Source organism: Typopeltis vanoorti, chromosome 4, assembly GCF_054136105.1.
Source record: "Typopeltis vanoorti isolate ZY-2024b chromosome 4, IOZ_Tvanoo_1.0, whole genome shotgun sequence".
Classification (NCBI taxonomy): domain Eukaryota; kingdom Metazoa; phylum Arthropoda; class Arachnida; order Uropygi; family Thelyphonidae; genus Typopeltis; species Typopeltis vanoorti.
Genome location: NC_143552.1, coordinates 39618961 through 39644832, shown reverse-complemented (window position 1 = coordinate 39644832; position 25872 = coordinate 39618961). Strand labels below are relative to the sequence as shown.

Below are 25872 nucleotides of genomic sequence, written 5' to 3'. Positions count from 1 at the left end.
AAAAAAAAAAAAACAATTACAAAAATATTTCAAGTATCTTAGTTCAACTTTAACAACAATAATACTCTCAACAGAAAGCAGGCGAAAATAAAAACTAAAATTGTTTTGACCAATTTACTTTACTGATACAGATTAATTAAAGAATGATTTTTTTCTTTGTTTTCTAGAGGATTGCTTAATTTAAAACATGCTACACTGCTATTCATATTCACGGAGAAGAAAGAGAAGTGAGGTGTATATATGTACATAGATAGAAAAATATATTATTATTATTATTATTATTATTATTATTATGGGCGACTCCAGAGAGTCCTTAGACTCATCGAGGGAGGCCCTAAACATCATGTCCACACAACTACACAACATTCTCACAGTATCTATCATACCTTGCCTTTAACTCACTCACCGTCATTGCACCCACAGCAGACTCTGGGAGCTTATTCCACTCATTTACCACTCTAAAAGTAAAGAACCCAGCTCTGACACCCTTGCTAACCACACTCTTTCCCAGCTTCCATAGATGTCCCCTAGTTCTCCCATCACCAGTCTTGATCTCAAAAATATCCTCTGAATTAATCCTATGGAAACCATTTAGCAATTTGAATGTCTCAATCATATTTCCCCTTTTCCGCCTATCAACTAATTTCTGCAACCCACAAATCTTCAACCTGTTTTCATAAGGTTCATTCCATAGACCTGCTATCATCTTGGTCACTCGCCTCTGGATCCTCTCCAACCCCTCCCCATCAAGAAGAAACCTAGGTGACCAAATCTGGGCACAGTAGTCGAGATGAGGTCTTATCAAGGCTCGGTACAGAGGTACAATAACTTGCTTGTCTCTGCTCGTCAAAGTATTTTTCAACAACCAAGTGAGTTGATGAGCTGATTTAGCCACTTTTGCAATGTGTCCCGTAAACTTCCTCTCCCTATCCACCAACACTCCCAAGTTCCTGGCCTGATCAATCTCCTGGAGTACAGTTCCACCAATGTGGTATACTGCTGCTAATCTTTTCACCCCAAAATGCATAACCTTACATTTTGTCACATTAAATTGACATCCATTCTCCTTAGCCCAGAACTCCAATCTATCCAAGTCGTCCTGCAAGATTTTGACATCTTCTGCATTCACTATTGCCCTGGCCAACTTTGCATCATCAGCGAACAAATAAAATGTACCTCTTAGATCCTTCCCTATATCGTTAATAGATAGATAGATAAATTTTTTTTTGAATACACTTTTGACTTTTCGTGACATTTAACACATCAAAACCACCTAAAATTTCATTCTGCTGTGCTTTTTTTGTTTCCCAATTTAGCATAGAAGTAATAGTGAAACGTTGCTGTTTGAAATCCAAGTTCATGAAAGTGGAATTAAAGTTTCTTTTAAATTTTGAAATGCATTTAACATGTATTTTAATTTAAAAATATATTTTATTTTATAGTTTTGATAATTTCTGAATTGCGTAATGGTCGGAGCTATGCATTTTTGCATGCTTGGACTTGTGTGTGAAGGAACAGTAGATGATGGTGTTAAAATAATGTTCACAGATAAACAAAAAAATTTAATGAATGTGAAAATATTTATGTTACTCCCATATAAAATACCTATTAGGAACCTATAATACATTAGTACCGTGGCTGGAATACAGAATATTTCTTGTTTTTTAAATTTTATTTATTTTTTATAGTTTTTATTTATTTTACATAGTCTAGAAATCCCTCTCTGTCTAGAGACTAAACATGAAATTTTTAAAAGCCATTTCAAGTTTCATTCATCGGGCGGTGAAATTCATATCTCACCAAAAGATAATCTCAAACATTCATTCCCATGGCGGAATTTGTACCTGCAGCCTGTTGGATGATGCTGTTTCATCTATTTTCATGGTGATACCAGACACAAATGCTTGTCATTCTATAAAACAGGAGTACGCTGCATAATCTAAAATAAAGCAAAAGAAGATATTGGTACATATTAAATTTGAAAACCACTAGGATACATTTTTTACGATTCATAGGAATAAATGGCTGTTCCAGATGAAGACTCAAAGAGAGAGAGAGAGAGTGAGAGTTACTGATACCAATTCGGATCACCAACCATCCTGAGAATATATCTAGAATAAGGATAAAGCAGGCAGAAAGTGAACGTCAGTGTGCACGAAATTGGAATGAATCAATAATAGTTGGATCGTTAATCGAGATAAATGCTCGCTTCGTGGATTTTTATATTTGTTGCATGTGCTTATTTCACATTTATCGTAAATTTATGTATTTTATATGTTGAATTATTTTTTTATTCTTTAATAATATTCTGCCATCCTTTGAAAACTTCTTTTTATAGCATCAAATCGACAGTTGCGTCTTATGTTATTAAATGTTACTGGAATTCAAGTTATTGACTTGATTATTAATACAGATGGGATTAATACCATGCTGAAGTGAATAAACACGTAAATTATGTAAAGGGTAAAAAATAAAGTATTAATACAGAAACACTTACATTTCCTCATTGAGGATTTCGATGATATCATCAGAGTAAGCACGCAGCAAATGTAGTTACACGAAGCAAAGATGGAAATTCATTCTTTTTACTGCTGTGAGGCTAGTGGTATAATACTATTACATTACAAAACCAAGGAACATTTTAAACATTGAAAATTGAAAGCATAGTTCACGTACACGTATATGTTAAAAAAAGAACCTTGTACTCGTAGATAAATAGTCCTAAAAATCACTTAACGAAAAAATTAACAAACTAAACTGGGTGAACTGAACCAACTAAACACGTTAATTATTTAAAGAAAAAAAACAGACTTTCAGAAAGGCTTTATTTTTCCCTTACATAATTTACTTTCTTTCAGTTCATGATGTTTTTTAATTGTTCTAGATTTAATAATCAGATTTGCATCCTATACCTGGATCATTTCTACAGATGGGCCAGTCATTATGTCAATTAACATTTGAAACAAGCAAGTTTACAGACAAGTGCGACATCTTTTAAAATCTGCTGTAATAACTCTCATTTTATTCCTAATTTTTCAGAATTAAAATAAATACAATATCTCTGGAGTGCATTTGATTTATTTAATCGATAGTAAATCTCTAAATGTACAGTAACGACCTTTGTGTCAAATTTGACTTATCTAAGGTTGAGAGCGATTTAAATATTTAAATAAGCGAAATATTTAAATCGCATTAGTGATTTAAATATTTTTGCGACGCCAGAGTTATACAATATTATTATTTATACGGCTAAAGTATCTTCCAGACGATAATTTTTAAGATTCAATCAGAAAATAATTTAAAAGTGTACAGTGTACAGTTAAAAGTGTACAGTTGATTTCATAGAGTATTCTTCCTTTTAGAAAGGAGGGCCTTTCTTCTTTGCGTAACCAGATTCTCTCTTCTGGCATTCTCCAACTTTGAACGGACTAACCATATTGAAGGCATTTGTACTAAAATCCTTTGGCATTCAAAGCTTATGAAATTAATTTTTTTTTCAAGTTCTGATCGTGAAGATTCTTTGTAAAATATGTCCTTTAGACTTACTTTCCAGCAGCTTGTGGAAACATGAGTAAGCTCTTCCTGAGAAGAGCTTGTATAACAGGAAACTCCCTTCCACTTAGGAGGTGGCAAGTTTTTAGCTCGGGTTTATCAAACTCCTATTTTTATATCACACTAAAAACTTAAGCAGCAGGAATTAGCCGAGCCGATCTACAAAGAGTAGTAGCTGTTTGTGATTGGCGGATATCTAAACAAGCTGTGACCATTGTCGGCTGCTTTGAATTTTTATTTCCTTGATGTCGTGCAATCATTAATCAACGTGAAATGACCTACTTGCAATATATTTAGCCATGGTTTTACCATAATATATATACTATATATTGACAAAACTATTTGAATACCTATTTCTGATAAACAAATTCGTTTTAGATACATTTCTAGTAGGAATGGGATCACCTTTGGCCTGAATGACAGCAACTACCCTTCATGGAAGGTTTGAACCAACTTTGATACGTCGCAACAGGAAGATTCTTCCATTCCTTGCGCGAAACTATCCCCACTGCTGATATATTGATAACGGCCGCTTCGGTCTCGAGCGAATTCGGCTTCTAGTTCGTCTTGAAGATGTTCGGTGGGGGTTATGGTTTAGACTCTGAGTCAGCCAGTAAAATACTTCGACGTTATTTTGCGGAAACCAGTCTCGGTCACGCAGGGCAGTATGGCATGGAGCATTGTCGTGCTGAAGCATGCAAATATCGCTGCCGAAGTACTTCCACAGCGTCGGAAGCAGGATGTTGTCCAAGATGTCCAGGTAGCTATCGGACTTCTGGGCACGTCCACCAATGGACCAAGTTCATTCGACTGAAACTCCCCCATATCATTACTGAGCCTCCATAAACTTGACAGTTGGAATGATGCAGTCCTGCTGGAACCGTTCCCCGGTTATCACCAAATCCAAACACGACCATCAAAGTGAAACATTTGGAAGCGTGATTCGTCAATCAACAGAATCTTTTTCCAATTGTCTACGGTCCAGGAACGATGTAAAAGACATCAGTTCACAACAACTTCCGTGATAATCTAGTGCATTCAAGTCCTTTAGGGCAGTTCTACTGCTGACAGATGTTCCTGCAGCATTTTCCTGGTTGACTGCGAGGTCCGTCCCCTGATGACGTGCGAGATTCTCGAACATTCCAAGGCATGTTAATCTCGGTTAATCTCGGTCAGTGAGTGTCGATGGCCTCCCAGGGCGTTTTCCAGCTGTGGTAGCGCCATCAACTTTCCATGTATGAATAACATAATAATGGTGGATTTCGGTATACTGAGACGGGTAGCAATGTTACGGACAGAAAGACCACTGATATATCAACCAACTACCATACCACGTTGAAAATCTGTCATTTCAGCTGAACGTGGAAACTTGACATCGAGTACAGTGCAAACCATTCACCACATCCCACTTTTTATTACTAGACTTATGCAAAAACTCCCTGAATTGCATGTGGTGGGATCCGAAATGACACGTAAGGTATCCAAATATTTTTGTCAACCAGGTGATAGAGTGTTTGATAGAGTGTTTTAGTGTTTTGAGCCTGTGTAGCTCAGTGGATGTGGCGTTTGCATACCACAGCGCTTGGCCTCACGAAGGAATACTTGGTTTCGAGTCTAGTCGGCGACTAGAGGAAATTTTTCTAAGCCTTTTTTCGACCGGTTCCCGAGTTAGTCGATCTCTAGCACGGGCAAGCGGGTTTTTCCTCCCGGAAACTCGGGTTTTTCGTCCCGTAAACTCAAGAAAATCGACCGTAGAACCCACATTATTTTCAGACATTAAATATATAGTGTTAGGGTTAGGGACCACGAGATGGCAGCACATTTGAGCCGTCTCTCTTCACTATGTACCGCTTAACACTTTCATTGCCAAGCTGAAAATTGGAATTTCGTGTGGTGGCCAAATTTTTTTTATTTTTTTATTTAGTTAGCGACGTCAACGCGATAACGCGTGATCGGCCGTTTGGTGAGAACTCGCATCGTGCGATATCGCGTGATTGGCAATGAACGTGTTAATTAGTGATAGCCTTGGGCCATCTATTCTCTGATTGGTACCAGTGGAGATTGAACTGCCCACTCAGTCTCCAAAAGTTAGATAGGGCTAAATGGCCTCGCCTACTCCCCGTATACGGGAATAAAAAGGCGTTAGCTGATTTTTTTTTTATTTTAGTGTTTTTATTATTCTAGAGTTGTGTAATTATAAATTATGCTCAACTTTATATACAAACATGAAAAAATAAAATAAAATCGACAGTCATTACAACAACAAAGTTAACACCCAGTGTTATGGAATGATAACGGTTCCATAATTAAATCAAATTTATCAAATTTCATAATGATATTATGGAATTTGATAACGACCAAATCATCGCTTATACAACTGAATACAAACACTGACTCACTACATATCAGTGAGTTGACATTAAACAGCACAAACATTGTTGCTTTTTGAGGATGAAAAGTGGACCATGTATTCACAGCTGCTTACTGTGTAGCTCTGTGAACTTGTAATGAATCCGTATAAAGATTCATTATAGAAACATTGCAATTGTTATGATTGTAACAATTTGGGGGTGGTTTGTTTAGTTGGGATTACGGCCGATGCGACTAATGCTGTGTGGCAAATATATTAATAGTATGTCCTGTGTAGTTAGTTTTGGCGAATTTTCCAAGAAGAAAACAATGTCCCTTCCTTCTCTATATAGGACTGCCTAACTCTCTTCATTTGAAAAGCCCTTAGACGTTCTCGCATCTTAGATGGGATTTTAACCCTAGATCTTTCTTACAAAAGGGCAAATATCTATTCACGCACGTGACCCATACAAAGATAACGCAGTAATCGCGGACAGGATTTCGAATTTGCATATTTTCAACTGAGAAATGTGTGCGTTCTCATCAGCATCCTTGAAAATGACATTAATAGTTAATATGGGAGGTCGAAAGTGAACTAAACTTGTTTTTTACGATGCCTTTCGTATACTTCATAACATCTTTTAAAAATCAAGCAGCAGTCTTTTAGAACAAAGATACAGGCTTAGAAAGGAAGTCGAGTACTTGGAAAATAGAGAAATAATTATGTCCGTATATCAGATTATCTTCTATCTCCTTCTTTAGTATCAAGGCGAAAATTAAAACACTTTTTAATGTTAGCCTGTTTTCCACAAATTGTAACTTTAAATATCACGAAGAGATAAACTGGAGATAAAGTGGCAGCAGTTGCGAAGATAACTCCGAATTAGTTGTAAGGAAAGATTGCCGTTGTGCTATTAGTGTGAGGCTTAACGTTCTTTGACGGAATAATACGCCAGCTGGTAAGCTAAATTTCATTGCTTCTAAAATTTACTGCTTAATTATTTAGCAATACCTCGCCAGAGGTCCTAGCATAAGGTTCATACATCATTTCCTTATGAGTAATTTAAAAAAAAAATATATATATATATAATATATATATATCGAAAGTGATTTCTGCGATTAATGCATATCGATTGACATCAAGCCGAAGGTCACTTATCAATTTTTTTTTATATATTTTACTCGTATTCTTTTCGATACCCTAATTAGGATTAAGAATTAGATATATCTGGGTTTTTTTTCTGATTCTCCATGTTAGCATTAAAAATTATTTTTGGTATATGCAGACGGTCACGTGCTATTTACTTTAAAGAGAAGGCTTCTTCTCCTTATCCAAAAACTGAATAAGTTCTGTATCAGATATTTATGCGTGTTCATCCACGGTTAACTGTACATTATCTTTTGGGACGGCGAGATCCAACAATCCTCATATTTTAGTTAAGATAGTTTAAATGCATTGCTAGCAGAAATTCAGAAATGTATCTTAATCATTACTTCGATATTTCTACTACTTATAAATACCCCATTGCAATTTATAACCTCTTTCTGTTTTCATTATTCGAAATTCTAGCATCATCCAGAAGTAGCACATTCAAAAAAGCGTACTTAATATCGTGAAAAAGATCGGTCATTTTTGTGAGTTGAAATAACACTGTCAGATTTATAAATCCGTGACGAATCCGCCACTTTAATCAATTAAGGAAAACCAAAAAGAAGGAACACCTGCCATCCTGTTATGACATTTCCATTATTCCATTTTGTAAATTTTTGTGCACAAAAAATCGAAGAAACGTATTTATGTACATTACCAGAAATTCTCTTTATTATTAAGTACATTTAACACATTCAAAGCGTGCACATTTTTTTGATGTCATGCCTGAATTCTTGGAAGGTACGAGATAATAATTTTATTATTTATCTTGAAGATGTTCTCTCATATACTGCAGGCCTAATAGTTTACGTCTTTTAGCACATGAGTGGTTTCACATATGACCTTTAAATTTTTTTATTTTAAATGGTATATATATATATATATATATATATATATATATATATATCATCATCAAAATGTTAACTCATTTTGCCAAAAAATAAAACCCGAATCATACTGCGTTAAGGAAGAAATGAAATATTTCCTGATGTTTTGGTCCAAACTAGTAGTCAGAAATGAAAACTACTACTCAATAAGCTATCCATTTTGCTACAGGCATCCGTTCTAACTACACTGGTTCCAAAACCTAAGGACAAACATTTCTGAAGATTTTAACTGCAAATTTAGACGAATCAGCGTGTGTCATTTATTTAGTTATACTAATTACAAATTAATTATAGAAATAAATACAATATATAAAATAAATATATTTTATATATTGTATTTATAAAATAGAATGGGGTGCTTAAGGGTGAAAGCTATATAACTGAGAGGAGACCTCCACATAGCCTTTAAAGGAATGCGGAGAAGCGACCAGGGCTTCTGACCTAATATCCACTCCTCGCGTTCTCCTGGTGCACCCTGTTGGGTATCTACCTGGATACTGAATGAACGAGGATGGGCTGGCAATTTGGGATTTAGCCAATCAAATTGTATTCTTATCGGCTTAAACCAAAATACAAAATGATAACATAATATGACAAAATTTAATGCCGGCTGGGGCGTCTCCCGGTTAAACAAGCCCCCCCCATTTGTTTTGGCCAGGGAACCAGGCCAAACAGAGAAAAGTCAGCTACTGGAATAAATCTGAAAACACACCTCAACTCTACACCACCAGAGTTAAAGATCGGTACTATTAACATGAGAAGCCTCAATGGCAAAGAAATGAAGCTAGCTGAGGAATTAGATAAATACCAGCTCGACATAATAGGGGTGATTGAAACAAAAAAAAAAGACAAAAACTGGTGAGAACATTCTGAGCAATAAATATAAAATATTATATATTGAGGTAATGACCATCAAGGAAAAGAAGGAGTAGCCATTGTATTCAACACTAAATACGAGGCTAATCTTGAATGACAGGCAGTCTCAAGTAGAGTGATGTTGGCAAATATCAGAATAGCGAACTGGACAATAAGACTTATTTGTGCCTATGGTCCCACAGAAGGCTCTACTAAGGTAGAAGTGGAGGAATTTTTTTGAGGCTCTAGAGAAAGCTACTGACACAATGAAAAAGGAAAAGTTGGTCCTGGTTGGGGATCTAAACAGCAGAGTAAGAAGTGATTGTCAGACATACAAAAATATTTTGGGAACATTTGGAGAAAAGAGCAAAGCTAATAATAATGGCAAATACTTGTTGGATTTCTGTTCAGGACATGGACTGGTTATTACTAACACCATGTTCCAACATACAAATGTGCACAAATTCACATGGAGAGAAGAGGCAAGGAATAAGAAAAGTCTCATTGACTATGTTATTGTTGATATTGATGTTTTCTCCCTGGTGCAGGACCAGAGTGTACAGAGGATTTGAAATTGGAAGTGATCACTATTTAGTCTTGAACAGGATAAAATTGAATTTCATATTGAAAGGAATAAAATGTAAGAAAGTTTTAAAGCGAATAAAAGTTGAGCAGCTCTCAGATGTGAACTGTCGACTAAAATACATGAAGATCATTCAAGAAAAAATGAAAGAGTTTGAGAACAGGAACCAAACCTTGGAGATTCAGTGGCAAACCTTGAAGAAAACCCTGATTGATTCAGCTAGAGAGGCATGTGGTGAGGTTGTCTGCAAGGATAGAAAAATCAGAACTCCGTGGTGGACATAGGAAATTAAAGAGGCAGTGAAGGAAAAGAAGAAAGCATATCAAACGTTCCTGGCAAATAAATCAGCTTGTGTTCTTAGAGAATACAGAGACAAATGTAAGAAAGCTAAACACTGTGTAAACCTATATAATCAAAATTCATGGGAGGACTTTGGCAAGAATATAGAAATTAAATATCAAGAAGGTGGCAAAATATTCTGTAGGTTGTTGAAGAAGCTTATGAATGGGGGAAAGAGTGCTGTAAAAGGAGTTAGAGATGATAAAGGTGACATGAAAATGGGAGAAAAAGATATCCTTGAAGTATGGAGTAATTACTTTGAAAAATTGCTAAATGAAACAAGCAGTGATAGAACAGTGGTAACAAACACTCAACAGGCATGCAGTCAGGAATACATATCAATATCTGAAGTAGAAAAAGCCATCAAAGGCTTGAAATGTGAAAAGGTAGCAGTAGTAGATGATATTCGACCAGAAATGCTGAAGTATGGTGGTATAAAAGTCTTACAGTAGTTGCACTGTATAGTTCAGAAGGCCTAGACAGAGGGACGAATTCCCGATGAGTAGAGCTGATGGAGTAGAGCTCTCATAGTACCCGCATATAAAAAGGGAAATAAAACTGAATGTGAAAATTACAGAGGCAATTCTCTACTGAGTGATTCTGATAAGATTTGTACCAGTATACTTGAGAAACGGTTGAGAAGAATTGTGGAAGAAAAGCTTGGTGAAGAACAAGCTGGATTCAGGCCCAATGGAGGCTGTCAGGATCAGATCTTCACTTTACGACAAATAGTTGAGAAATCATGGGAATATAACAAAGATTTGTATTTACGTTTTGTCGATATGGAAAAGGCATATGACAAGGTGCCAGGAGAGAAGCTGTTCAATACGCTACAGTTATATGGTGTCAAAGGGGCATTATATCAAGCAATACTTAGTCTTTATTTGAGTTGTAAGTCAGCAGTTAGAATTGAAGGAAGTACAGTAAGATGGTTTAATGTTAAATCTGGTGTGAGACAAGGATGTACATTATTCCCTCTGTTATTCATTATCTATATGGAACACATTATGAAGAAAAGTGGTATTGAACATGATATCAAAATTGGAGTTGCTTTTGCTTTATTTATGCGGACGATGTTATACTTCTAAATAAATCCACTACAAGTCTGCAAGATTCCCTGACTAAATCGAATAACTGTTGTAATAGATATGGTATGAAGGTCAGCAATAAAAAGACAAAGACAATGAAGATCGTTGAAAATTCCAACTGCGTTGTGAACGGAGAACTTGTTCCACATATCTTTAGTGAAGGCACAATTTTTAGTGAAGATGGTGAATTAAATATGGAAATAGACAACAGAATCAACAAAGCTGGTATGGTAGGAAGTCAGTTAAATAAATTCATATGGAATAAGAGAGAAATTAGTCAGAACACTAAATTGACTGTATACAAGACAGTGTTCAAATCAGTTTTAACTTATGGATCTGAGAGTTGGGTTACAAATAAAACACTTGACCAAAGACTAGAGACCGCAGATATGAGAATCAGAAAGATTAGAGGCGTGAACAGATGGCATCAATGGCAAAAATCATATTAAAAACGAAGATATTAGGAAAGACCTTGACATTGTTAGCATCCAGGAATGCGTTAGCAGAGCTAATCTCAAGTGGTATGGTCACTTAAACAGAATGGGCGAGGAAAGATTAGCGAAACAAGTTTTCTCTGCCAGGTTGGCAGGAAAACGACCCAGAGGAAGACCAAGATGTAGGTGGATTGATACGGTACAAAGTGCCTTAGACGATAGAAATATAAGATCTGATAATGTTGGAGTCTTGACAAGTAACAGACTGATTTGGAGGAAATTGTAGATAGGAAGTAATGATGTAATTTTTTTTCATGTAGTACTATCATATCCTGTACACCCCTTGAGGGTACATTGCAGGAATTTGATGATGATGATGATGATAAAATGCAATACAATATAAAATACAATATAAAAAAAATATATTTTTTATATATTGTATTTAAAATATTTTATATTTTATATAAAATAAAAAAATAAATAATACAATAAATAAATATAAAGATACAAATTAGTTATATCAATTTGTATAACTAATGATTTCGAATCGCAGTCAATGGGATCACGTGGTAACAAGCACACAACAGGATAAAAGACAAGAGGCTACGTTAAACGAGTTGTGTTTGAAAGAAATTCTTCCGGGAAGAAATATAGTTGCAAACTTGAATGTCTTGCAATCTGTCAAACATCATCTAGGTGATTTCACGCGCGGAAGAATTATTGGAAAGCTTGAAGAAGGCAGCCGAATTACTGATATTGTAAGAGAGTTTGGAATCTCACATAGCGTTGTATCCACGCTCTGTCTGGGCAGCGTTTCAAACCAATCGACTGAATTCCAGACGTTTGCTAAGCAGTCATTGTCAATCTAACACGGGGCATGAAGACAGATTTTTGCTCATAAGAGCAAAACGTAATCGTAGTACGACAGGTCAACTTGCAAGTCGGCTCCATTCAGGCAAAAATATGTGGATATCTCGAGAAACGGTGGCAAGACGTCTGCGACAAGTGGGTCTATACGTCAGAAAGCCTGTAATCTGTGTCCCTTTGTCTACAGCTCATCATAGAGCACATTTTCAGTGATATTGTGTTTCACAAAATTCGACAAAACACCAATCGACTAATGAATGAGCTCTTTACAGAGTTCGTTTTAGTTTTTGTCGGGAGTCGTTTTAGTCTTTTCTACACTTAATCTGTTGTGAAAGTGGTACAGCTAAACATCGCGAGAATGTTCTTCAAAGGAATAAATACGGAGATGCTGGAGTCATAGTGTTGGGAGGCATTATACTTAATGGACATGCCACTACAATTGCTGGAATAAGTGACTCTGATTGGTGAACGATATCACAACGAAGTTCTTCACTTATGTTCGATTGGTTCGTGGTGCTGTAGGCGAAGAATTCATTTTTATGGATGACAATACTGCACCACATCATATACGAGCGGTGGAGATACTTCTGGAAACCAAGGGTATTAATGGAATCGATTGGTCAGCATGAAATCAGCCTGAAAGAAACAAGAAACGGAAAATCACCTGGAGAAGATAAGCTAGGTTCAGAACTATATAAATATGCAGAACAAGATTCAAAGAAAGACTCCTATTATTTTTAAATAAAATTTAATCAACTGGCAACTCCCCAATAGAATGGAAAAAACCAATTGTGATTCCTATCTTGAAAAAAGGTAGTAAAGATGACCCTAAAAACTATAGAGGTATAAGTATACTAAATTCCTGTTACAAAATATATAGCAGAATTTTAAATAGCAAACTAATGAAATACTCCGAAAACTTTATGTTAGAAGTACAGAATGGATTTAGAAAAGGATGATCATGTATAGACCCGGCCTTTTGCCTAAAATTAATAATAGAGAAAAGAAGAGAATATAATTTAGAAACACATATTGCATTTATTGACTTTGAAAAAGCATTTGACAAAGTTAAAAGAAACATATTATTTAACATATTAAAAGAAAGACAAATACTATCCAAATAATATCCAAAAAGCTATCACAAGTATATATGAAAACAATCAAAACAAATAAGATTAAATCATGAGCTATCATATACAAGAGAGATAAACCAAAGGGGTCCGAAAGGGATGCCCCCTCTCAGCAACTCTTTTTAATATTTACGTAAATGAAATAATAATAAAATACAATAAAAATTTCCATCAAGGTATTAAACTTTCTCCTACAGTGAACTTAAACACTCTCCTTTTTTCCGATGACCAAATAATAATTACAAATTCTGAAGATAACTTACAGAAAGCTATTTTAGATCTAAATGAGATAGCCAAAGATTACGGTATGAAAATATCAACAGAAATATCAAAAACTATGGCCTTTAAAGAACAAGATCAAGTAAGAACTAAGATAGTAATAGATAACAAGATCTTAGAACAGGTGAATTCATTTAACTACCTAGGATGTATGATCACATATAAAAATGAAAAAGATATATACGTAAAAATTGCAAAATATTTAAAAATAACAGGTGTAATTAACTCTATATTTAAACCAAACCTAGTTCAAAAACAAACCAGGCTAAAAGTATACAATACATTAACCCTACCAGTCTTAATGTATGGAAGCGAAATCTGGACAATAAAACAAAAAGATTAACAACAGCAGAAATGAAGTTTATGAGAAAAACTGCAAAGTATACTCTATTTGATCACAAAAGAAACGAAGAAATTATGAAAGAATTAAACCAAGAATCAGTAATAGAAAAAGTTAAAAAATATAAACATAAATGGATGGAACACGTTCAAAGAATGAAAACAGAAAGATTACCAAAACAAATCTTAAAGTACAAGCCATTAGGAAAAAGAAAACCAGGCCGGAATAGGCCACGCTAGGCCTAAAATCCTTGATATGCATGATGATGATAATGATGGTCAGGACGCTTCCGAGATCTTATCTCCATAGACGCATAGCAGTGCGTCTCCCTATATGGGACGCTATAGGGAGACGCACTGCTGCTCGAAATTACCCAGAGGAAGAAAAAAAAAGCTTTATCTTTGTTGCTCTCAAAGAGAAGTAGGCCAGTTTGCCTCAAGAACCCTTGAATCACTTGGTGCTAATCATGGTAAGTACGACCTAGTGAAAGCTGCATCGCACTTCGGGGCGCACATTTTCCATACTGAAATGTCTGTCCGCATAGTTTTTTGGTGCAGTGTACATCAATTTCTTAACTAAATCCTTACGAAATTTGTATTTTTACCAAAAACGTATTGTAATTTAATTTGTACGTTTATAACACATTTTATAACAATTTATAACATAACAATTTAACACATTTTATAACATAACAATTTATAACACAGCGTAATATAATTTATTAGTATGCTGGCAATAAATTGATGACCACAATGGCTGCAGTCATGAATTTTTTTTTTTTTGGACACCAATGTATTTATATACAGAAATAATCCGAGGTGGATTCGTGATTGGTCAATATTTCCATTCGATTCACAAAAATTGATAAGACGTCTGTGATAAAGTTACGTTCTTTAAAGAACAAGTGGTGGTACATTACTCGACATCCAATGAGTTGCATCTAAAGTCATAACCCGTTTCATTACACTGAGATTCTTATATACCCAAGATATATAATTTTGATGTGGATAATTTTACCACAACAAATGATCCGATTGAATCAAAAACTGAAAGGGTTCGACAAATTGCATTACGAATCATTTCATGTCGAATATCATTTCGTGTCCACGTTTGCCAATAAAATACGTTGAATAAAACCAAAATTGAATGATATGGCGGTTCAGGTTTGTTCATGTTGAAACTTTTTATGTATATATCGAAGTTGCATATTTTATTAAATTCTTTCCAGCCAGAGTGAAGTGTTTCAATATAAAATTTCTATGAGTATTGACCCTTCGTCGCATTGAAACGAACATTCTTCACAATTCTTTGTAAGGATTCGAAATGGCAGATGTGAGTCAAGCCGTTTTCTCTGTTTATAACTCATACCTATCATACCTTATTAAAGTTATTCCATGCATATCACAATGAACCTACGTTTTTTACTTACAGCAACAAATCAACCCTTTTATAGCTAGTGCCGTCCAGATCACAATGATCGCGTCACCTACCTCCTTCGACTTCTTTTGGAAGCTATTATTTGGAACAGAGTGCCTAAATACTATATTTTAGAAATTGCGCACAAGCCAAGATATGATTTCGTTGAAATTATGGCTGAAATTAGGCTATGAGGTAGCAAACTAAAAATATTAAGTACGAGCTCTTCTTTGCGGTTTTCCAGTTTTGCATAATGAAAAAACTACGAATTGACAGAAGGGGAGAGTTTGCGTTCCTCTGTATGAGACTCACTAACCACATTCAATAGATAAGTCTTTAAAATTGTTGATTTCCTTCGATTTGTGTGCCAAGGTTTGTCGTACTTATGGTAGAAGAAAAAAAATTCTCAAACGATTTTCCAAATTATGTAAAAAAGGCTGGTAATCCTTGGATTGAAAGAGTGTTTAATATGACATAGAGCAACAACAACATGCCGATTAAACTCAATTTGATCGCGAAACAAAAAAAAAATTAAATATGACACCATTTTGGAAGATTTTGCTGAAAAAACAAAACAAAAGTAAATTTTATTTATTATTAGTTTCTTTTTATTTTATAAAAATAAATCAATCAGTCAATTATTATTTAATTTTTCATGTTGTTTAATAGCATATATTCCAGATACCAAATTACCTTAAATTAGGACGGCTCCACTAAAATTATCCAAACTCGTTTTCATTTGGTAAGAGGTAGAATGTTAAAAGATAATTGCTTTCTAGCTTGTCTGTTTCTGAAACGGCAAAACTGAACATATGAGAATATATATATTATGTTAAAAATGAATAAGCCACTTTTAGACGAGACAATTTATTTTATAGTTATCAATGAAGAAGTTTATCAAGAGATGGAGCCACAGCGCAAAACAATTTTCGAATTATTATTTCAGAGATTTTTAAAAAACTCTTATTAGAACGATAATTTTGCATATAAATACATTCGGTGACTAAATGGATTTTATTTTCTATTGTTCAGTTTAGTTTCTATTGTTCCCAAGTAAAGTATTACACTCTGAGACAAAAATGATAAAACTATAACCGTTTTGTGCAAATTCTTTACCTTTTCTTTAGCACATAAAAAGGCTGGAGGCTTCAGAGGTGAGAAGACCGCTGACTCACCACCCCCAACAGGAGTGGTGAGTAACTGCTTTCGCCCATTCGAAAAACTACTGACTCATACCCTCAAGAGGAGTGGGGGAGGATAATAGCTTTCTCTCGCTTAGTGTTTCTCATAACTCACTGACCGGTTTTATATTTTGTTGACATAAGCCAATCGGATTAGGGTTTAGAAAGTATTGTCTTCGAAATTAGTCCTTGAGATGTTTTTGATTGATTTTATGTTTAGCTCAAGGACTAAATAGGAAGAAAAATACATTAGGAACACTCTTGAAAAGCGACGGAAGACAAATCATAGATTAATAACCGTTTATTTACAAGGTTATTTTTCATTTTATGCTAAATCAAACTATTTTCTACTCTTGAAATAAAAAAAAGATCAAAAGTGTAAAATGAGTGGATGATAGAAATTAAGAATGTGATGACAACACTTTTCTCTCACTTTTCATTTTTCAAACAACAAAACGAAATAACATTGGGCCAGTTAATTATAAAAATAATCCAGACAATAAATCATTTTGTAAGCTAAGGTATGCTACGTCACGTTTTCATAGAGGACCAGTTCTTTTCTTCTGTTGTCTCGCACCCGTTCGCCTTTTCTTCAGGTGCATCAGAGAAATTCAGATGTAATACCTTTCCTGACCATTTAACTTGGAACATTCAGTGCATTTTACTATATATAAATGCATTTTGAAAATTCATGATTTTTTTTTTCGTAATGCAGGTCCGATATTTGTTATCAAGAAAGATGAAAGGAGGAATCATAATAAACATGAGCACTGCTTCCATTCTGGTGTCACTGTTTGCAATTAGTGCAGTTTCAGGTACGTTTATGCTTCTAATTTTTTTAATATTTTTACTTTTTTGTATTTCCGAATTGAATTGTAGATGATAGTGAATATTTTAATTTATATTTCTCCACTGAAGGATTACATTAACACTGCTGAGTGTTGCCCTTGCGTCCATGATTTTAGGTTCACGTATAGACCTTGAACGTGTAGGCGTTCGAAACCGAACGCCTACACAGTTGGTTAATCCTTATTCTTGGTGTGTCTCATGTCTGTGTTTATGGAACTGGTTTGCCTGCTCTGAGGGACGAAAAACCCAAGTTTCTGGGTAAAAAAAACCTTCTACCACCATATGAGACTGGCTAACTCACCTTTAGTCGAAAGAAACCAGTTAACGGTTCCTCACGTCATGGACGGGAATCGAACCCAGGTCTTTCCGACAAAAGGTCTTTCCGACAAAAGGACGTTTTCTATATGGCTCAGGTAAGAAAAAAAGTCATATTTTGAGAAGATCCAATAGAATTTTGAAACATAACAAAACGTAAAATACTTATTATTAGAACCATTGATTGCATTTGGAATATGAATATTTATAGTTTTTAGCCCAAGATACTTAGTCACATTTTCCTAGGTAAAATGCCTTTACATGACCAAAACTGAATATTTGTTATTATAGATCCTCATGGAATGGAATTTTTAGCACTATTATAAAGCTGTCATTGCTACATCAAAGGATGCTTCATTGCTTTACAGCTCTGTATGAAAAGTTTAGTTATTTGATAGTTGGAAACAACTGCAAAAGGAAATGATATTCGGTGAATCACAGAAGGCAGTTGCTGTCGTTCAGTCAATACAGTTTGTTTGCCAATTATGTAGTGTTTGGTTTGTAGGCGATTTATATAGCTCTTCCATTTCATATCCCCATTAAATTAAATTCCAAGATATCGTACGGTTTGGACCTGTGTAATGGTGGTAGTTTTGCTTATGAATGTGTGCGTGTTGTGTGGAGAAGAGCTTCTCTTATGGTTGAGAATTATAAACTCCATTCACCTGCTGTTAGATTATTATGTACTTATGGTCAACTGGGTTTCTGAATGGCATTGATTTTGTCTTATAGCAGTTGTGTCTTACAGCAGGTGAATGGAGTTTATGCTGAACTAGCTGGTTACCAGATTGAATTCATATTATATATTTGCTTCGTCAGCGCTCACATCAGTGTGAATAAAAAGTTGCATCTTAATATCATGCATACAAAAGTTTTAGAAAATACGTCCCTGTGGAATTCCACAAGTTATCGGTTACTCCATGCTTCGGAATGATCTGATGGGCATTATTTGTTTCTGTTTCGAAGGTAATTTCATTGTATACAGAGGCCACATCTTCCATTATGACTTTATGAAATTATTTAGACAGGTAAAGATAACCATAACAGTTTTGTTTTTATGTGTGATAGGATAGATTAAATCTGTAAAATCTCCAACAGTGATTCTATTCCCAGTTCTTCTGGAAATCATACTGTGCCTTTCGAATGATATGAAAATTTTCGGTACATGTAGTGAGTTTTGCTAAGAACAATCATTTCCATAATTTTGTTGATAACTAGCTATGGGTCTGTAGTTACTGACTGGATTTATTTCCCCCCTGTTTGTATAAAGATGTCATTAGATTGGTCGTTAAGGTGTTGGATATATGTCGAGTTTCAAAGATTTTATTTATCAATTGTAGTATGATCAGACCTAGTTGTTAATCAGACGTGTTTTTAATCTTTGGGTTTGATGTCATCAGTTCCTGGACCTTTGTTCGGAAGAGTTTTGATGGATTAGAGAGAACAATTCTGCTTCTCTTATGGTTGAGAATTATAACGTCTGCTTTGCTTGTGAACTATGTGGGGAAGTGTTCTTTTTTTGAACGGGAGATGTTTTCCTGTAGTTCTAGGACAGAGTCTACAAAGTACTAGTTGAATTAATTTGCTGGCTGTTGTAAAGCTTTGGCCTTTTCCATGAAGCCTTGTTTTGTAATTGTAAACGCAGCTGTATTAGAAGCACAATTCCAATGTACAATCCATTTTGAACATAAGTTAATTTGTCTTTATAGTAACTTATGTTTGGTTTCTTCTCTGCATTGTAGGGTCATTCCTCCTTCTTTTGTATTCAGCTTCTAAGTCTGCATTATCTGGCTATGGCTTTAATTTTTTTCAATATATTATTATTGTTTTTGTTTTGTTTCAGTTAGTGAGGTTACGAGCTTAGCTTCTTGGTAATTTCCGTGTTAGGTCAACAGAAGAGAGAGAGAGAGAGAGAGAGAGAGAGAGAGAGAGAGAGAGAGAGAGAGAGAGAGAGAGAGAGAGAGAGAGAGAGAGAGAGAGAGAGATCGTTCTAGGTTCGACTCTAGTCTCGACTAGAACTTCTCTTGGTATTTTTGTTACCTACTCTTGAGTAATCTAGCTTTGGCAAAGAAGTACTGTTTTCACTCCAAGAAGAAATTTGGGGCTTTTCGTTCTGCATCCCAGCAATATCGCTGCAGAATATACGACTAGGTATAGATAATACGAAGTTAGTCTTGAGAAGATTGCTTTTATCTGGAAGAACATGGGGAGTGCATTCAACTTTGCAGTGTGAGAAGTGGAAACTGGCGGCCTACCAGTTTCCAAAAAAGTTAGGTCTGAAAATGAATGTCACTCATCTATTTTTGTGGATGAAAAGAAGAGTTTTTATTTTATTTTAAAGTTAAAGTTTATAATCCTGTATTACTTTTTAACAGATAAAATTATCTGATATGAGTTCAATAGATTTCAAGATTTATTATTTTTTCCAGATTATATTCCGAATATGCGTTACAGCGCAAGTCTCTATGGAACCTTTGAGTACTTGGACATTAACAGCTATCTTCTTGGAATCTTAAATAACTTCAAAGAGGATATGAAAACTGGAATTTCAGATCTTAACATCCCAGTTCTTGATCCCTATCGTAATCGGGATATTAATTTGAAAATTGACAAAAACAATATTAAAGCTATATTAGAAATTAATAATTTAACTGTAATGGGACTATCAACATTTGTCATAGAGGACCTTGATGTAAGTGCGAAATATCTTAATCTTTCTATAGGTATGCATATTCCTAATGCTCTTGTCAGTGGCCAATATCTTCTCAACGGAACTGCTTTTCGAATATTTCCACTGACTGGAAACGGAGATTTTTGGGTACAATGCAAAAATATCTCGATATTAGTAAGCGCATCTCTGACGTCCACAACAGATAGGAAATTATCAGGTGGAAAAGATTTCAGTCTAGATATTTCCTTTGCCGAGATGACAATGGACTTCCAAAACTTATTAGGAGGTGGAAATCTTGCAAAAGAGTTAATGAAAATACTGAACAACATGAGCAAACTACTCTTCGATAAACTTAGTCCAGATGTATGGCAAAAGCTACAAGCATCACTCCGTAAAAAAATCAATCGGGAAATAGGAAAGTTAAATATTAAAGCCATTCTTCCAGGAGATTCCGTTAATTACTTTGTAGATCAAGTTATTGATGTCGTCAAAAATCGAATATTAGATTATGGAATGGATCCATTGGACCTTCCTGATTTTAAGTACAACTTTTCTAAAGAAATCGTCTTGGTAACTTTGCATGGAGAGGCAGTTCTTAGGGAAGGACTTCTGAGTGGATTATCATCTCTTCACCGACTGGGAGACAGTGATATCAATGCTACTGAAAACAGTATTGCAGTGGAGGCTCATTTGGCGTTAAACAATCTCTCGATTTCATATTCGGGTAAGTAAATCTGATGCCTTTCTTTGTTATGTTTCGTAGAAAGGAATACATCTACGTATACTGAGTTCGCGATAACAAACAATAAATTAATTAATCAATAAGAAAGTGAAACAGTTCGAATGAAAAATTCTCGTGAATTATTTATAAATAAAAGCTCATTTGAATATTTTTTACTAATTGCTACAATCAATTTTCTCGTTATTATTACGATCAAAACAGATGTTTTTGGTTTGGTCGTGATTATGGCCAAATATAACTAAGGAAAAGGAAGCCAGTGTGTTGTACCTTACTTTTGTGTGTCCTCCTGACCAATGGACTTCTGCAAGAAGAAAAACCCGTTTCTGAGAGGAATTAGACAGAAGTACTCTCATGCAATATTACCAACACTAGCGCTGCATTGAGAAGGTACCTATTTTGGTAAAATATATATACACTAACTGAATTTATTGATTTACAACGATATAAAATATATAGTGTAATAGTTTTATAGTAAATTACGTCATACAAGCTAAAGCTAGGGATGTGAAACCAGATACAATAATTATGCGAAGAGAGAAAATACAGGAATGCTCACTACCTTTACTTTGTAGAACTTGTTTTTGGAATCGTAAAGGAGATCCCTTCCTTTGGGAATTTGATAAGCAAGTAATTAGCTAAGAAGGGATTTATTCCACGATAGAGAAAGGAGCGTTATCCCTAATTTATCCTCTTAGAAAGCCAAAGTATTTGTTGTATGGTCAGAAACAGAACTAAAGTCAGACTACAAGCCACTGATATTCTTGAATAACATGAAGGATAAAAGCCAACGAACTATCAGACAGGCTTTGGAAGTTTGAGAATATGAATTGAAAATGTTTTATTTAACTGGCATACAAAATATAGACGCTGATTGTGATTGTCTTTCTAAAGCTGATGTGGATGATATGAGCACGCATGATGCTGCAAATGATGTAGATCAAGTATAATGACATTGGTTTTGGAAGTTCCCCTCCATAAAATTAGTATAAAGGAAGTAATTTCAAAAGTGGAACATCGAATTTACACGTGAGAAGGGTAAACTGGTATTCAATCAGTTTAGAAAACAAAGAGATTTAGAAGTAAGTGACCTGGCCTTACTTAAAGAAAACAATGATCAGCGAAGTAAAGATAAACCAGGAGTGGGTAAATTCGGACCATGTAGAATTTTGAAAAAGATCTGTCCAGTGACACATAAAACTGTAGATACTAAATGTACTAATTGGTTTATGATAGCAGACACTGAAAAGCTCAAAGAATATTATTATGATAAGAGTGCTGTATTGCCATGCAATAATTTAAGAAAGTTCTTCATGGATGAACAGGTCACAGAAAATTCGATGATTTCGCCTAAGTCTAAATCAAATGGTCATAAAGTAAATAGTGAAATTACTGATAGATATTCTTATATATGCAGAGCAGGGTTTAGTAATTATTCTCTACGCTCATCTTCCAATCAAAAGGGAATTTATAAAATGTGGTACTTAAAAAATAAATAAAATAACTATTTTTTTATTCTTAGGGTGGCCCATTGCAGGATATATGTATTAAAATTCAGATATCCCTCAGATTAAAAATGGATTGTTAGTAATAAGACATTTTATAAAAGTAGCTATTTAAATGTTTGTTTCTTTTTGTAAGTCACCAGCAAGATGTTTCGCAATGTTATTCTTGTTTTTGGTTACTGAAGACTTGCTCAGATGTAAAATAAATGTATTTAAGTATGTTGTTAAGCGGATAATTGTAATTATCTAATTGCTAAGGTTGCTCATAAGATTACTTGGCTATTGAAGAACACACTAACAAGTAGAGATAAGGAAGTTATTCCTTTTTATAAGGCCCTCGTAGTACACCGAGATTGTGCTCAAGTCTGGTCTCCTGGTTTTCTTGGGGATGAAGAAGTGGTGCAGAGGATTCAGAGGCAAGCGACGAAGATAGTGACTGGCCTGTGGAATGTTCCCTATGAAGACAGATTGAGGTATGCAGAAGTTGATTAGTAGGAGAAAAACAGGGGATATGATAGAAACATTTAATTTGCTTAAAGAGTTTTATAGGATTGATACAATGGAAATGTTTCAGCACTTGGATAGAGGGGAGAAGACAAGAGATCATCCCTTGAAGTGGAGTAAAGGTTATGGTTAGTACGGGTATGAGGCCTAGACTCACTTGGAGAATTGTGAATGAATGAAATAGTTTGCCAGTCAGTTGTGAGTAGTTTGTCTGTTAATAGGTCCAAGGAAAGGTATGAGAGAATGTGTGGATAGTTTGAGTCTCCGATAATGAGTTCGAAGATACTTAACCAACAAAGAGACCAAATTATTTTATCACACACAAAGAGATATTTGTCAAATTTTCGTTTTACAAAGTATTTTGATAGAGTTTAATGACTTAGTGCAGGAAGATTTGGGCTCCTACTGACTTCTGCCCTATGGAGATCAATATTCCCTTCTACATACCAGATATTACTCTTTCCATCTAAGTAATTCACATAGAACCCTTATTTATTGATAATATATGTCTTTCAAAAAACACAATAGATAATTAAAAAGAAATATTATATCAAAAAACAATATTAGTTCATATTTTTTTTCTTTTTCTTTTTCAGGAGAAGCTAAATTCATGGGCTACGGCCCTTCGATCAGATGTGAAGGCTCAGTGGAAGAAGTTTCTTTCTATTTCAAGGCAAAACATTTTAATTGCTATGGTTGTGTTGTAGAATTGGATGAGTTCAGAATAACAGACACGAGTACTATTAGTATAAGACTACTGGGATTAGGACCGTTAACATGGATTGCTGAGTGGATGGTAAATAGTGTGATATCATTTGTACAAAATTCAATACAGGAAAAGGTCACTGAGGTTCTTAGAGAGTATATTGCAGAAGAACTCAAGAAAATAACATTTCCTATTGGATAAGAATGATTAACTAAATTAAGTTAATAAGAATTGAGTTGCTTTTCGCATAACGCAACTATTTTAGGCCATCAGCAAAGGTCTTTTGTTGATATCTATCTTAAAAGCAATTTCTCCTTTCCTTTACGTTCTATAATCAACGAAACAATTAATGACAACAACTGCAGTTTTGAAATGTTTATTAAGTACAAAATTTTTCAATACAAAAGATTACATTCTATTATAAAATCCGAAGTGCTGCATTACTGATCTGAAGAAACATCATTATGGAATTCTACAAACGATACATCCATAAGTATTATAATCTAGCAGAGAAGGGTTACATATAAATGATGACCGACATTGACTATCTACAGCCATAAAACTTCGAGTATTTTAAAAAAGATATAAACCTTTGGGTTCACTCAGTTTATGATAATTAGTTTATTATTATTATTATTTTTTTATTATTATTATTATTATTTAAGAACAGTTTATCAAACTCTGTACAATAAAGTTATCATTGAATGATGATTTACTGTTTAGTTCAGTGAATGTTCTATTGTTCCGAATACGTATTTTGATAGTTGAATGTGATTATTTTGGATGAATTTCAATTACTGCATATGCGTCCGTACGATGAGGCAGATCCGTAATGGACAAAGATGTAATCTGAAATAAATCTGTTGATAGCTATGCCACAAAATACTGTATTGTCCATAGTGATTTAAAATTCAATAAAACTTGGAATTTTCCTCAGATTTCTGTTTCTTCAAATCGATTATGTAAAGTTCTAAAGGTGATATAGCAATGGGCCAATTAGAATATTTATATCTAACTGCTCATATAGATGTATATGAGCAGTTAAAGTGGATTTTTCTTTTCCCTTATGAGTCACATCGTTACAATATCTTCCCCCTCCATCCTCGACAGATTTCATAGCTCCGTCCAGTTTGATTTACATTAGGGTTACGAAAAAGCACAGTGGTTTTAGTACTAATTTCAAAGTAATATTAGCATTTTTTTTCTTTTATCAGAAAAGATTGAAGGAAATACCGCCAATGCGTCGCATTAAGATGAAATTCGTGTATGAAGTTTAGAAGCAATTCGCAATCCATAAATTCAAAGTTGGAATAATTTCTTGGGTTACCATTATAGATGAAGTGATCTTATAAAAAATTAAATTTCATCTTTTATCGTCATTTCCTTCTGGAAAGCATTATCCTGTGTTATTCACAGTATTGATAATGGCAAGTCTTTGACTCCGATGATTGAAAGATTTATCATGCAGATAGTTGGCAGTGTTAGTAAGTTCTCGATAAACAAAAAAATAAAAATCCTACCTGCTGGTGTCTTGTTCATAACGTCTAGAATATTAAATTGGAGTTTATTGCTCTCAATATTGATGGTAAATTCAATCTTTTCATGGCTAGTTAGAAAACATAGAAGAAAATTATATTTTTTCTAGTGATATTTAGAGTTTTTTTTGTGGACAGTGATTGACGATGGTGGTGACATTGATGGTATTTTCATCAAACAATATAAATATAATCAAAATGTCTTCACCAAATTAACTATTTAGGAGTGCCTTAGGATATGGTAGTTCCTAAAATTTCCAATCATTCATAGCCGTATTGTCAATGTTATATCTGTTCTTGCCGTTTGAAAAAAGATAAATTATTACAATGCCTATAAAGGTCAACTATGTCCAGGGAACAAAGAATCTCTGTGTATGAGAGCTTCTTGTACTGAGACGTTGGTAAATAAAGATAGGACATCCATACTAGTCAACATCTATGAAAGATACTATACCATGATATTAGGAATTAAGAAAGAAGCTACTACGGCTATGAAAGAAGTACATTATGTTAATTAATTTCATGTGTTCTTCTCTTCGGTTTATCTATTTATCGAATGAAAAGCCCGAATTTTCAGAAGAGAAAACGTCTTGCCCTT

General features: G+C 34.5%; 1 protein-coding gene across 1 annotated transcript; it reads left to right on the top strand.

Moving 5' to 3' along the window:
- Positions 1-6809: 6809 nt before the first annotated feature.
- LOC150107242 (uncharacterized) lies at positions 6810-24677 on the top strand. Its single transcript, XM_090391095.1, has 4 exons — positions 6810-6860; positions 17166-17265; positions 20044-21009; positions 23630-24677. The coding sequence occupies exons 2-4, from the start codon at positions 17190-17192 to the stop codon at positions 23938-23940; spliced, it is 1353 nt and encodes a 450-aa protein (XP_090247221.1). The 5' UTR covers positions 6810-6860; positions 17166-17189; the 3' UTR covers positions 23941-24677.
- The last annotated feature ends 1195 nt before the right edge of the window (positions 24678-25872 follow it).